The sequence below is a fragment of the Onychomys torridus genome, chromosome 7, assembly GCF_903995425.1.
Source record: "Onychomys torridus chromosome 7, mOncTor1.1, whole genome shotgun sequence".
NCBI classification, from domain to species: domain Eukaryota; kingdom Metazoa; phylum Chordata; class Mammalia; order Rodentia; family Cricetidae; genus Onychomys; species Onychomys torridus.
Window position 1 is genome coordinate 6,026,923 of NC_050449.1, and position 15,817 is coordinate 6,042,739.

Below are 15,817 nucleotides of genomic sequence, written 5' to 3' on the forward strand. Positions count from 1 at the left end.
ATGAAAGAAAGACTATAAAAATGTAGAGACTCAAAACCATAGACTGTCATCATGTCCATTGACTTACAAACTCCTGAAGAAACAGAGAAGTATGGGCTTGAGTGTTCCAGTTACATCACGTGTGAAGTAACTCTTGGTGTACATAACTCTCAGGCAGCAGAAGGCCTTAGCTTCTGACTAAATTGTCACGAGCAAAGGAAAATCTCCACATATAGAGATAGGCCATCTAATAATTAGTAAACTTTGCATCTAATTAATACTTGCTCTTCCTGGCATGAATTGGATGGGAAGGTAGATATAGAAATATATAGTAAAGGGAATTTTAATCTAGAAAAAATGATTTTCTAGGTATAGATTGACATAGTAAATGTTTGCCTTCCAGGTCTCAGCCTGGGGCTCTTGCCTTGACTTCTTTCTTGCAACCTCTGTCTTTTCAGAGTGAGAACCTTCTCTAGGGAAGGAGAAGGACTTTGTACAAGCAAAAGCATACCCCACTCTCAACTTCTTTGAATACCAAAATACCTATGCCTTGAATTTTCTAAGAACACCTGGAGCAAATTCTGTTTTTCTAGATCAGGATGGCCTTAAATGAGCTGCACTTCCCTACAGATGGCAAAGATAGATGGATACTCTTGCCTAGACCATATTGCTCCTCAGAGTCATGTTCCAAGTGTATGCTCTCTGTAAATATTTTTGTTTATATTCTCAGCTATGGTTTCTAGCTGCATTCCTGTTTCATGATGCCTGTATCAGGAGAACCCTGCACTAAGGCCACTGAACACTGTGAAGACTTCTTATCAAGGGGCCCTTTGTATCCACAGTTGTCCTAAGCACTATCCTGTCAGCAGAGGTTCTAATAAGGTTAGTAGCAAAAGAGTGAGTGAGGAGTTTTGACTCAGAATGTTATTGGCAAATTCCTTCACCTAGCTCTTCCTTCTCAGGGAGAAGAGTGTGGAACTCTCTCAAGAAAATGAAAAGGAAAGCACCATCTTGCAATGTGTACCTGCTTCTGTGCATTTATACAACTAAGATGAGATATGCTGGAGGCTTTTCCCCAGTGAGACAGTATTCCAAAGTGATGTGTGTGGTCTTCACCAAGAGAAAACAGGAATTGTCAGTTTCCTTTGTTAATATACTTAATATTTTTCACCTAGTCAGGTAGTCTCCTCCACTAGAAAAAATATAGCATCTATTTTTCAATAATGCTATTTAAACATTAAATTATTTTGTACAAATTACATAATTCTTAAAATAATGCTGTTGCATAAATATTTCTAATACCATTTTTTAAAAACCAGTTTTAACTGAAGAAAAATGAAACTCAGGGAAGTTTAGAAACATTCAAAATTATGCAAGTAGGATTTGATGATATCTGTCTGATTTAGAAGCCAATGATCCTTATCTGTCATATCACAACACATGGGAAAGTCATGCTAAAAAATACATGTTTGGTAATATGCAGAGATGAATAATTGCATGAGATATTTCTGGCTGGGTTGAAATTATTTTGAATGACTTGAATGGATTGATTCAGCTCTCCTGAGGGTGTTGAGGATGGGTGTTCTTGCCTTCAAGGTGTTCCATGTTGTTGGGAAACCAGGCATTATGTATAAAGTATTGGGGTGGAACAATTGCAATCACAGTGGGTGGAAATGATAACAAAGGGTTCAGTGTCACTGGCCATACTAGTTAATTTAATTGCTAATTTGATACAACCCAGAATCACTTGGGAAGAGAGTTCAATAAGGAATTGTCAAGATCAAGTTAGCCTGTGGACATGTGGATGGGGGCATTTTCCTGGTTGTTAATTGATGTTGAAAGACCTAACCAACTGTGGGCTGCACTCTTGCTTAGGCAGGGACTCCTATTATAGAAGTATAATGGAAAGGAATGCACCTGAGAGAAAGCAAGCAGGAACAACACATTTATTTTTCTCTGATATTGGTTGTGGATGTGATGCTTCCGGTTCCTGCTTTGACCCCTCCTACACAGTAGAATTGGAAGTTCCAAACTCACTTTCTTCTTGAAGTCTGGTATTGTATTACAACCAAGGAAATGAAACTGGAGTCAGATACTCAGGGAACTGTATATCCCGCCTACCATGCTTTCTTTAGCCATTTACAGCTTAGGCTCACTGGCAGGGCACTTAATCGACCAACTTTCTTGGTGGTCATGTGATTTTGTTATGTTGTTCAGAGGATTCTACATTGCCTTTCCAGTTCAAGGCTGTTTGTCTACTTCTCATGCTGTTGGGTTTGCCCCTGAATGGTTGGCCATCACTCTGAAAATACTGCTTCCCTTACTATTGAACAGTATTCCGCCTTGAAGGGTGAGTTCAAAGAATGTGCTCTGTTGGGGAAAGATGTGGAAATGAGATGGCTTATGGAAGGATCCAGAAAATGACCCATCTACCCGCTCCAAAGATGAAATTCTATGTCTCTGAGGAATAGAGTCAGATCTGAGTGTGTGTGTGTACGCTTCAGTGTGAGATTGTCTGTGATTACTATTCATTTCAGTTAAGAAACACTGTAAGGAGTGTCTTCTATTTACTATTATACACACCCATTCATGCATATAGATGAGTGAATATTGTGTTTGTAGCTGCATCTGTTGTTAAGTTTCAGATTTTTACTAATTTATCCACAAAATATTATGTCACCATTTCTGATAAAAAAAAAAAAATCATAATGGTGATCAGCCTAAATACTGTCATCAAAAAACACTTTCAAATCTATTATAAATAATATTCAACTGGTAATTCTGTACAGAATTTAATATTAAACTGATGATAAGGCCCAAAAGTTAGCTATTCAGGCACATCAACCTACAGGTTGCTGTGGATATCGCTCTGTATAAATAAAACACTGTTTGGCCAGTGGCCAGGCAGGAAGTATAGGCGGGACAGGAGAGAAGAGAATTCTGGAAAGTGAAGGCTGGGGCGGAGAGATACTGCCAGCCGCCATGACAAGAAAGAGATAAGGTAATGGTAAGCCATGAGCCATGTGGCAAAGTATAGATTAATAGAAATGGGCTAAATATAAGAGTAAGAGGTAGACAATGGTAGGCCTGAGCTAATGGCCAAGCAGTTTAAATAATATGAATGTCTGTGTGTTTATTTTATAAGTGGGTTGTTGGACTAACATGGCTTGGCGGGGCCTGGAGAGAAGCTGTCCAACTACAACAGGTTATACATATATTTAAGCAGAGTTGTTTCTGGAGGTGAGTAGAGGTTTCCACCCCCATCCTATAAACACAGTGAAAATTATATACCTGTGGAATGTCTTTTGTAGTGTTCTGTCTCTCTCCATGGACGCCTTCCTGTTTAATGTGCTGCCCCAGCACTTTATTTTTGTTTTAGTTTTTGTTTTATGGTTAACAGAAAAATCATCCTGTTCAGCTTTAGAGGTTCAGGCTTTGTCATTTGCCAAGAAAGTTTACTGGAACAATATACCAGGATCCTCCATCTGGCACCAGGTACTACAGGGCTGTCTTCACATGAATTACTTTCATACTGAATTCAGGGTACTACTGCTTTTTCTAATCATTTCTTATGCCTTGTGGATTTGGAACTGAGGTTGACGCTGCTTTACATACCACAGGAAAACACTCACTCTAAGAAAGAAACAAATACGATCAAAAGATCTTCCACATGACCCAGGTATATGATATCTGAGTAATTATCAAAAGGATGTTTCTAAGTTGAGATATGTCAGAGATAATTACACATGACTGATAACTGCAATACTATCAATGATAGCTAAATTATGGAACCAAACTAGGTGTTCAACCACAGAGGAATGGATAAGGAAAATATACACAATGGAGTTTTCTTCTTTATGTCATTTGCAGGCAAATAGATGTCACTGGAAAGAATTGTGAAGCAAGTTAAGTCAACTGCAGAAAGATGAATACTATATCTGTAATCCCATTTGTGGTTCATAGATTCCTATTTATAGAAATATAAAACCATGCATGTATACATGAGAGTAAACTAGAAGTTACATCATCTAGGGCATTGGTCCTCAATATGCAGGTCTTAACTCCTTTGAGAGTTGAAATACCCTTTCACAGAGGTCACATATCAGATATCCTGCATACCAGATATTTACAATATGATTCACAACAGTAGCAAATTACAGTTATGAAGTAGCAACAAAATAATTGTAAGGTTGGAGGTCACTACAGCATGAGGACCAGTATTAAAGGGTCTGAGCATTAGGTAGGTTGAGAAGAACTGGCTTAGGGGGATAGAGAAGATGAGTGAGAAAGGAATCAGTTAGAAAATGAAGGCTGGGGTAAGAGGAAAAGAGAAGAGGCTCAACCTATAATACATACATCCATTCAAGCCTCAAAAACCACATCTGTGAAGAAGAAAATACCATCAAGAAAGCAAAAATGCTTATAAGAGGATTCTTGATGCCCCATTCACGGTCTACCCTTGCAGTATCAGTTTTCAAGATGTGCTTATGTTCAAAGAACGAACAGATACTAACCTTGTAGCCCATGACTTCAGACTCATTGGCCAAAGGTCTGACTGGCTCCCAGCATAGGGAAACCTGAGACCCCTGCTGCTCCCACCTGAGGTTTCCAGGAGGCTCACTTGGGGCTGTAACATAAAAAGGGAAGTGAATTGACAAGCCCAAAATGCATTTCTTCATTTCAGTCCTGAGAATTTCTGTCTCTGTGTCTGGTAGCTGGCTGGTGCCATAGGCTTCCCTCCAGCTGGAATCAGATGAGGAGGGTTTGCTCCAGGACTGTCATTTTAATAGCTATTCCACTGAGCTTTTGAACTTGAATCCTTTTATCTCCCTTCTGTGTCAAAATCGCTTTGCCTTGTTTCACAGGATGATAACCTTTACAAACTGTGAATGCAAAATTTTTTTTGAGCTGGTTTTGGAATTCAGATCTGAGCACTGAAGCAAGAATCCCTTTGACTCTGCTTATCATGCACCTTGTGTGGCTTCTGATCATGTGGCTTTCAGAAACCCAGAAAGATGTTCAGTTCTGTCAGGAACAAACAAAAGCCCAGGTCACTTACGGCGTCTCTTGGTGGTAGCACTCACTTCCCCGCTGGGTGGTCCATATCCTGCTCCATTGTAAGCCCTGACTGTGACGTGATAGAGGGTGTCACCTTCCAATCCTGTCAACATGACGAATGACTCATTCCCTCTGGTTCTGACTGTTTCTGCAGAGTCTTCTTGCTCCGCATCTTTCCAGTAACCAATCTGTCAACACATTATCAAAAGACAAATGAATTTGAAATTTTCCCGGGATATAGTTGCCTGTGTACCCTTCCCTTTTCCCTTGCTGCCCTGTCCGCTCTGCCCTGGCTACTGTGGGGTTGAGGCCAAACGGCATTTTCCAGAGTTTCTTTTAGCTAAGCTTTCTGGTCTAAGAGGTGGGCAATGAGAAGTGAGTTTGGAATCTTCAGATTTCCTCTGGCATGTCTCAGGTGGTTGTGACATAGGAACCCCCAAAGGCTCTGATCTCAATGGGGGAACTGTGTTTCACTGTGATGTCTTGAGGACCTGAGGCAGCCTAGATGCTGGCTAACAGAATAATCACAGAAAGGGGAAGATAATTACAAAATGCCACTGCAGTCTTTTCTCCTTTTCATGTGCATGTGTGTGTACCTGTGCACATGCATGTTTGCACATGTGTGGAGGCCCAAGGTTAATTTCAGGAATCTTCCTTGATCCTTCTTCACTTTATTCTTTGAGGCAAGGTTTCTCAATCAAATCTTGAGCTCATCAACTAGCTTGTCTTGCTAGCCACCTTGCTCTGGGAATCCTCTGTCTCTGCCATGGGAAGCTGGAGTTACTGGTGGCCACCACGTCCGCCCAGCATTTACACTGCTTATGGGGATCTAAGGTCTGTTTTTTGTGCTCATAGCACAAGCACTTTGACTATGGAGCCATCACCTTGTTCCACTCCTATTTGCCTGGTATATGTTGCACGTTTATAAATATGAACTGGTGTTGCCTTTGTCTCATGTCTAATAGGGTAGTGTATCTATTCCAATCGAATTTATTAGAGGTGGAGCAAACTCTCATGCAAGGTTGACTGGTGAGGGGTCCTTTGGTTTTCCTCTCTGGAGACAGAATATATCAGTTATTTTTCTTCCTGTTGTGACCAAAGTACCTGATGAGAAGCAACTTACATAAAAGAGGGTAGGTTTAGGCTTAGAAATTTAGATCAGCAGAGTCTGGCCCTGGGTGGCCGGCCAGGCATGCCAGCAGAAGTGGCAGCATCTAGTCACATTGCCTCAGGTAGATAGAAGGGAGAGAGAGAAAGGAAGTAAGGCAGAGCTACAGAATTTTGAGGCCCTTCCCTTAGTGACCTGCTTCCTCAGTGCAGGTTGACCTCTAAAAGTCCCATAAACTTCCTGAATAGTTCTGGGAACAGAGTGGTCACACACTACAACTGTGAGGAAAATGTCCTATTCAGACTTCAGCAGAGAATGATGGCAGTTGTGTTGGGAGAAGAAATGTTGGCTCTAGACCCTCACACCATCCTTGTCACATTGAGTCTTCTGGTGACTAGCTGATGGGGATGTGTAGGTGCTGAATAAACAGATGGAACTCGTGAGTTCTGGGTGTGCACCTCCATTGTTGTGCTTTTCTTTGCTTATGGAGAACCGGCCTTTGTACTCCTCGACTTCTCTGGCAGTTTGGGTTCTGGTCAGGCTTTTGGTGTGGCCAGGAAGCATGCATGTGGTGTGAAGCCAGGTGTGAGCTGAAGCCTTGCCACTTCAGCTCTTCTGCTGGCAAATAAAAACGTAGAGGCATTTTTTCCTCCCTTCTTCCTCCTGGCGGCATTAAGGCATGTTTTGTTGCCTAGTCACTGGCTTGGTGGGGCTCAAGAATTAGGTTTATTGCTTATATTTTGCTAGTTCAAATCAGAGCAGACAGAGTGGGATTCTGGACCTGGCATTAATCACAGAGTCTTGAGGTAAGGATAGCTTCCTCCCTGTTACACTGTAGTAATCTTGGTGACTCTCTGGTCACAACAAGGGCCTTAGCTTCTGGACTTGATGACTTCCTGCTTTTAAAACCATCAGCCTTATCTTTGGTAGTCCCAGAGATTGATCTGAGAGCCATTCTGGAATAATCCCCTGCATGAACTGCTTCAATATTGCTAACTGCAAATGACACATACAATACACCTTGCTTAAAAGAGTTATCAGCTCTTCACAAGTGAACCCAACTGACATATTTGTAGAGATCTCTAATTTATACATAAAAGAGGGCTAGTAAAATGATCAAGTCTTTAAGCCAGTCTTTCCAAAGAACCTGAGGAGAATCCAGTCACGTGAGTGAACTTTAGAAAAGTTGTTTTCTAAAACGGGAAGCCCTCCTTCTGCCTTTCATATGCTGCTGGCCCCATTATCCCCAATTCTAAAACCCAGCTTGTCTTGCTTGGACTCTGGGAATGTTTTGAACAGAAGAAAAAGTCCAAGTTATTTTCAAGCTAAAAAGTTGGCTGAAAACTTACTGGCTGAACAAATACTCATTTTTCTTTTCCGGCAATGCATCTGATTTCCTGGCTTCTGCCTTGATGTCTCTCAATCAGTTACACTTTTAAAAAATATAATTAAGTATATTTTGATATAACTGAGTGATTAAATTAAGCAAATTCCAAGTTTTGTAAAATTATACAGTTTGGATTTCTAATATTGGATGTTCAATATTCTGAGTAACCATTATAAAGGTAAATATCTCAAATAAAATAACAAATGTGCACATTGGGAAACTGATGAAGATGAAGAAGATTATATCCACTGAATTCACACCTGGCAGTTTAGACTCCCCAGACAGGAGTCTAAAAATTTATTTTTAATACGTATATAATAAAGCATTATAAGATCAAAAGTGTTGTAATTAATAGTGAACATGTAATTCTTTACCTTTGAGATGTGGGAGAGAACAAAAATTTGGACTGAAATATATTATTTCTTCAGTGATTTTCACGCATAGGTTGGTACTAAAAAGTCCCAGCAAGTCAGCAAGTCACACACACCCCATAAAGCTGAGGGTTTGCTCATTGGATTTCCGCCATCAGATATTGATTCCATAAACTCACAAACTTTAAGTTCCACATGTGAAATTGTTGTAATGAAGTTAAAACATCAAAAGAGATAAATATGCAGAATGATAAATAGGAGCAAAGTACAATGATATACCTGGATGTTTTGTACATCAGAAAGAATTTAATTTAAAAAGACACTTAATATCAGCATCATATACAGCTCACAGAACTTTGTGTTTTCTTCTATGTTTATGTATGTATGTCTATACCTATAATTTTATGTCCAGCTTGTATCCCCTGATATTGTTGTACATTAATTCTTTCCCATTTTAAAGATGTGACATATACAACATAAACAATATCTTATTGTGGAACATTTGAGTAGTTTACAACTATCACTTTTATTCTGTTTAATTAATTTATTATTTTTCTATGTGCATTTATGTGTATACGCATGTGTGTGCGTGCGTGCGTGCATGTGTGCGTGTGTGTGTGTGTGTGTGTGTGTGTAGGCCCTAGGTTTATTAGGCATCACTTTGTCTGGGGATCCTGTCTCTGCCTTTTGGAGCTGGTTACAGGCAGCTGTCATGCCTGTCTGGCATCTGCTGGGTTCCAGGATCTGAATTCCAATCATTTACTTGTGTGGAAAGTGCTCCCCAACTTTTGCTTCTGATTAAAGTGTTGCTGTGGCTAACTCACAGCAGGTGCTTTTGGCATGTTATCTTAATTTCCCAGAATAGATCTCAGAAAGGAGATTATGAGCTTGAAAGTTAGGAAGAAAATTAAGCCTTCTAATATAAAAATGCCACATTAGTTTTCGAAGAGTTTGTACTATTTTTGTTTCCAACAGAAATGCATAAATATAGGAAATTTTCCATATTGTTACAAGCTCTCAGCAGACCATGGCATTGAAGCCAGAAGGTTTATATTTAAATCTTACTTTTGGTACATGTAAGCTGATGTGGGGCAGTGTACTTAGCCAATGAGTGGCTGTAAGCCTCCTTATAGGGATCTCTCTTGCTACACACTTCCCTTAGCTTCCCACTCCCTGTGTGAGGCATTCTGGTTCCTGCTGTTAAAGACTTCAGAGCATTTGCTACTCATAATACACTCTGTTTTTGGTCCTTAATGTTTATTCTAATCTTTTATATTTTCTCAAGTTAAAATATTAGTTTTTAATTTAAAATGTTACTGACACACAGCTTTATTAGTGTACGGCAGGAAATACTGATTTTTGTACTTGTTGTTCAGTGTATGAGATTTCTATCCATGTCTTTTGCTGCAAATATCCTACTTTCTCCATAGCTACCTGAGTTTACAAACACAAATTCTTTTGTCCTTCACATGTACCATCTTCTCTCTGTTTTTAAAACATAATTTTCTTGCACATTTGCTCTGCATTCTGAATTTATTTCTTAGGTTTTCACTTTGAAGTCTCAATTGAAATATTTAGCAGTGCTGGGCCTGGAGAGTTGGCCCAGTGGTTAAGAGCACTGGCTGCCTTCCAGAGGACCCAGCTTCAATTTCCAGGACCGACATGGCAGCTTGTAACCATTTTTCATCCCGATTCTAGGGAATCTAATGCTCTCTTCAGCTTTCCTGGGCACCAGTCACACATGTGGCACACAGACATACATTCAGGCTACACACCCATACACATAGAATAGTAAAATAAAATAAAATAAAAATATTTAGCAGTATTAACTTTGCATTTCATTGTTCTTATTGAGTATTTCATTTTGGCAATTTGGGTCCAGATTTTGATTGTGTGTTCTTCATATTCTGAGATGTTCTTTAAGTATAGAAAAGATTGTTCTCACTCATTTCCTGAAAACATAGAACCATGTGCTTAAAGCTTTTCTTCTGGGTAAGAGATTATTGTCTAACATCTTTCTCTCTTCTGTCAGCTAACTAGGTATCTGTCCACTTTCTATCTAACCCATCTTATCTGTCATCCACCATCTATCTGTCCATTTATCTTCTACTATCTTCCAAACTACTATATATCTATTAACCTATCTGTCACCTATCAACCAAATATCTCATCTCATGTCAATAATACATAATAATCTATATCCATTTGTCATTTGCATATAGTGTCTCATCTGCTTATCTAATATATTTGTCCATTATCTATCTCTATCATCTATTAAAAGGAACTTCTTGTGCCAAACAGTAAGCTCTAAAAACATACAAAAGTAACATGAAACAGACAGAACAGGTTATAGTTAGGGATATATATGTATATGCATGTACATATACATATGCATGCAATAACAATTAGTGAAAAAAATTGGAGAGTAGGGAACGGTATGTAGAAGAGTTTAAGGGGAAGAAATGGAAGGTAGAAATGTTGTCATTATATTATAATCTCAAAAATAAAATAAACCCATTTATGTAAAATAAATATTTTTCAAATTAAAAACGGACCAGTGTATTTTTTTATTTTTTAGATTTTGTCACCCTGTATAATTATTCTTGTATCTTACCCAACTGATTTGAAGTGTTTATAGAGGATGTGAAGGCTTATTTGAGTCAGGACACCGCATCTCTGAGCTACACTTTTCAGATGGTTGGCCTGTACTGTGCAAGCCAATACCAGATGCCTGGCAGCCAGCACAAACTCACTCCTACCCTCCTACCGTCCCTGCACAAAGAGAGCTCTCCTCAGGCTTGAGCTGAGATGCAGAGCTCAGTGTGCCTGGCTGCAGTTGGATTCAGTGAAGCAAAGATAAAGGAAAAGGAGGCCAGAGGCTATTACATTGCTTGCCTGAACCTAGAAAATAGGATTTTGAGACTGGGTCATTGCACAAAGATGAAAGGAAAGGAAAACATAGAAAGCTCTGTAATAACTTTACTTCATGCCACTCGCTGAGATGACAATGAGGTTGTCTTTTTCTCCATGACTCCATCCTTAAAGAGAATTAGGAAAAGCTGGGTTTATATAATTCTAGAGGATCCACTGGAGTTGCTAAATGCAATGGTCATAATTCACGGAAACTGAGGTTTAGAAGGCAAGCATTCACTCCAGTCCTGATCTACTCATTCTTCACCTGTACCAGCATTTAAAAACACTCTAACCTTTTCTTGACCAATGCTGGATGGCCTCCAACATGTCTTTGGCTTATGAGACAGTCAACATCAGTATGTCCTCTGTCTATGGCTGCAGAGTCCTAGACCAACAGGACATGGTTCCCATAGAAGATGCATTTGTTTTACTTGGTGAAGGCCAGCTTGTCTCAAATTATCTGACTCCAGCTTCCTACTCTCCTGTTAGCATTAAGTACATTATTAAACTGGCTTTTTTCACAGTTGACACTCTGAGATGGGCTGGCAGGCAGTGTGATTACATTACATGGGTATTAGTTGTTCTGTACCCACAGGTAATTTTATCATAAAGGACACAATTTAATGAATCAAATAAGATAAATAAACAATGGTTAGTTAAGGTTTGAATATTTATGAGACAGTGGACCAATGATTAGTGGATATGAAGTGAGGAAGGTGGAAATGTGACAGGAATATGAGTGGCATCAATTACTGAATCAGTTTTTGGTTAGTTTTCTGAGACACTGTTTTTACTCTCTGAAAAAGAGCGAAAGAAGATTGGCTGCACAGAGAGATGAATTCGCTCTTCACCTGTGTATTTTACTACAGACATTAGTTTTCTTGCACTCTTTACCATCTTTGCTGAATTTTATTTAGAACATCTTTTTTCTCTTATTTTTACTACATTTATTTAGTTTGTGCCTGTGTGTGCAATCATGAGCTGTGGGGTGCATGGGGTAGTCAGAGGACACCTCGAGGGAGTCCATTCTCCCCTTCCAACATGTGGAGCAAACTCCAGCATCAGGTCTGACAGCAGATACTTTTACCTACTGAGCCATCTCGCTGGCATTCTTGACTAATTTTTTAAAAGAACACAATGAATACAGAAAATTCTGGAAGTATTTAATTATCATTACTGCTGTGCTTAAATATGCTTTATGAGGTGACCCACACACCCCACGGTCTTTTAATATATTTTAATAAAGTTAAAGAAGAAAAGTTTTGACTGGAATTTAATGTTTTAGCTAGAAAAATGCTCAACCTGAAAGAATTATGCACCTAATACTATATTAAGTACCTATTATATGATACTCAAAATGCAGTCTTTGACCTGTATTTTATCAATAAAATATCAAAAGTGAGAATTAGCAATACTGAGATTTACGAGAAAGATCATTTTATCCCAAATAAACTAGAAAAAGGGAATATTAATAACAGGTGTGGTATTTAATGAGTTAAAAAACACACATAAAGAAAATAAATAATCAAAGCTAACTCATTTCAAAGTTCTGGAATTTTTGAAATGTTCTAGATTGAATTTAATCAAAGTGGGCAGGAGGAAGGAGAGAGGGAGGAAGCGGGAAGGTATGGGTTGTTGGTGACATGGTAGATCTGAGGGATATTGTAGAGATGCCCAAATGAGTAGTGTGGCCATACAAACTCTAATCCAGAAGGGAATTAAAAAGTCTTCACAAACATGCTAGAGTAGTCAAAGCCATATAGAATTTTCCCCTGAGAAGCTGGAACTGCACCAGGTCTGGTCTGTGCATGTGGCTGTTCTGTGTGAGGGATCTCATTACTGTATAAACCACACTTATACAGAGAAGAGCACAGGGCCCTGGGAAAGGAGGACGGCAGAGGCCAGCTCAGGTGTGAGAAAGGCACATCAGGTTTGTGTCTGGTGCTTCCTGCTTTGGGACTTCATAAAACTGACAGTCCTCTGCTCAGGTAAAGAAACAATCATGAGGAAAGGGAAGCCCACAGAGTAGACAAGAACCTTTGTTAGCCAGATGACTGGTGATTAGTAAGAGTCAAAAAACAAATGATCCATTCAAAAATGGGCCTGGGACCTAAACAGACAGTTCTTAGAGGAGGAGAATGAGAAAGAGGAAAAGGAGGAGGAGGAGGAGGAGGAGGAGAATGAGAAAGAGGAAAAGGAGGAGGAGGAGGAGGAGGAGGAGGAGGAGGAGGAGGAGGAGGAGGAGGAGGAGGAGGAGAAATAATGGCTAAGAAATATCTCAGAAGAAAATGTTTATCACCCCTAGTAAATCAAAACAACTTTGATTTTTATCTCATCCAGTTTAGAGTGTCAAAGATACACAAAACAACCTACAAGGAATGTTGAAAGATTTGTTGTAAGTCGAAGGGAACCCTTATTCACTATTGGGATTGTAAACTGGCACAGTGACTCTGGAAATCAATGTGGAGAATTCTCAAGAAGCTAAAAATAAATTGACCGTATGAGACAGTTATATGACTCCTTGGCATATACCCAAAAGAATCTACATCCTACTCTTCAGATCTTTGCTCAGTCATATTCACAATAGCTAGGAAATGGAAACAATCTAACGTCCTTGAACTGACAAGGGGATAAGAGGAACATGGTACATGTGCCCTACAAAACGTGAGTCCACTCCTCAGCTCTGAGGTCCTCAGGAAGCAGAAAGCTACATTCTAATCATGTTTGTATTTCAAGGTTGGTTTTCTGCATAATTTTGAAAGACTTATTTATTTACCTATGTGTATAATGTGCACATATGTGAGCAAGTGCATGAATGGAAGTCAGAGAGGGTGCTGAGTGTCCTCAGCTGTCTCTCTCCACTTATTCCTTTGAGACAGGGTCTCCTCTTGAGTCTTAGTCTCAGGTTGTATTGGCTAGGCTAGAAGCCGGCAAGCTCCAGCAATCTTCCTGTTTCTGCCCACCTTGAACCAGGGGGACTACAGACATGTAAGAGATGCCTGGCTGGCTTGTTACATGAGTGCTGGGATCTGAATTCTAACGACTGCACAAGTGCATTTAAGCACTGAACCCATCCATCTCTCCACCTCCCCTTTTACTTGATGAAACAATGTAACTGCTGAGATTTGCTTTGAAATAACAGGATTAAGTGTAGTTATCCATAAAATGGATTATTCTCCAGATGGCAACTGTTTATGGTGAATGTCTAGGGCATAGAATGAAAGATACTAACTGTACCATACATTTTTGAGAATTTAAAGTCTTCTCATAATACAAAGTTAAATCTTAACTTAAAACAAAGATAACATTTTTATTTAGCATCAAAATAAAATAGTGATTGTTCTGGGGGTGTAGCTCAGTTAATGAGGTGCTTGCCTAGAATCCCTAGTTGGGATTCTAACTGGGTTTGATAGCATGAGCCTGATCCCTGAACTCAGGGGGTGGAGCCAAGCAGGTCAGAAGTTTGAGGTCATTCTTGGCTACATAGCAAGTTCAAGGCTAGCTTGGTTACATAAGACCTTGTTTCAAAAACAAACAAATACATTGCGGGTAAATTGAAGAGATTAGCAAAACCTTTTGGTACTTTTTGGACAAGTATACTAGGTAAAGAATTGAATAGTCTTGTAAATCATTAGGTAAAGAATTTCCTCAATGTAGCCCTTTACATAGCACAGGTGAAATAAAACTCACAGAAGTCTGAGATTCACTGTTGTTTGCTTTTTAAAAGAAGTCTTTGTAATTGTCTTTCAATAGAACCAGGAAGGGTTGGGTTAAGCACCTGAAATGTTACTTCAAGTATTTTTTGTCTACTGATTTTTTGAAAAAGCAAACGGCAAATAAACAAACAGTTTTGTTTGCTGCACAATCTATGGAAGTACCCAAAGAAGGAAACCTATCAATAATGACATGATTTGGTTTATATTAGAAGACACAGAATTTAAGAAAAGAAAGAGAATTGGCATCTTCTCACAGGCTAGTTTTTTTGCACTCTTATTTTTATATAGTTGTAATAAAAAGCACAGAGAATCTGCAAAACAAAGGCCACCCACACACCATATGGAAACGCAAACAGTCTTTGTCTTAGCGATTTGCAACTTGCTTTGTTTCAGTTTCTTCTTCCTGTTAGCTCTTATCTGCAATGCCATTTTTACTCCCTCTCCTGACAGACAAATTGAGTGCAATCTGCCTACCATGGGTTATTGTCAGACAACACCAAAGCCCATTTGTTTTCATCTTCTGCTCTGATGATTAGCATCCAGATAATAAAATAAATACCAACAATCAAGTTGCTTCTCCCCTTAAGAAATCTCCACCACAACTTATTTTATAAAGCACAGCGCAATTGGTATCTTTTCAGGCAATCAATAAGCTGAAATGGCTTTAGTGACAAGTCTGAAATGAACTCCTAAGTGGCAGATTCCCTGGAAGCTTAAAAGTGAACACACATAAGTGCCGCACAAAGCCCAAGAAGAGGGTCGCTAGGGCTGTGATTTAGAGACCAGTGTTACATGGGATGAACTGTCTCATCTTCTGCCTTCCTTTCTATAAGCATCAAGTTCAGAACTGAAACCAAAACACTCAGCATCCATCTCCCTACCAAGAACTTGTATTATTGCTTGCTTACTATTAAAATGACTCCACCTATAAAAAAAAAAGCATAGTTAAAATTCTCTTCCAATTGGGAGGAGTAAAAATAGATGCCATAAGCTTGACAATCATGGGAGACTTTGTTCCCTAGGCAAAATGCATAACATTTTTTTTACAAGAATTATATCTACTGGAAATAATTCTCCTTCCTATTTCAGCCAGCAAATGAACCTTTTTTATGTAAGAAAATGGAGGCTATTTTAGGGACAGAAGTATACGCTCCTACAAACAGAAACATAAACTTGTCAAGGGTGCTGGCATGGGTTTGTCCTCACTGTTTCTCAAGGGTCAGGGTGCTATTAAATCCTAAGATAATTATGGACATATTGTTAACTATGTTTTCTGTTCATATTA

At 39.1% G+C, this 15,817-nt stretch overlaps 1 protein-coding gene across 1 annotated transcript in view; it reads right to left on the reverse strand.

Moving 5' to 3' along the window:
- Cntn5 (contactin 5) overlaps window positions 1-15,817 on the reverse strand; it is a 463,340-nt gene that overhangs the window by 12,188 nt on the left and 435,335 nt on the right. Inside the window, exons 20-21 of the mRNA XM_036192364.1 lie at window positions 5,039-5,225; window positions 4,494-4,606 (exon numbers count right to left, since the gene is read on the reverse strand). Coding sequence (XP_036048257.1) covers window positions 4,494-4,606; window positions 5,039-5,225 — 300 coding nt within the window. The remainder of the gene's footprint in view (window positions 1-4,493; window positions 4,607-5,038; window positions 5,226-15,817) is intronic.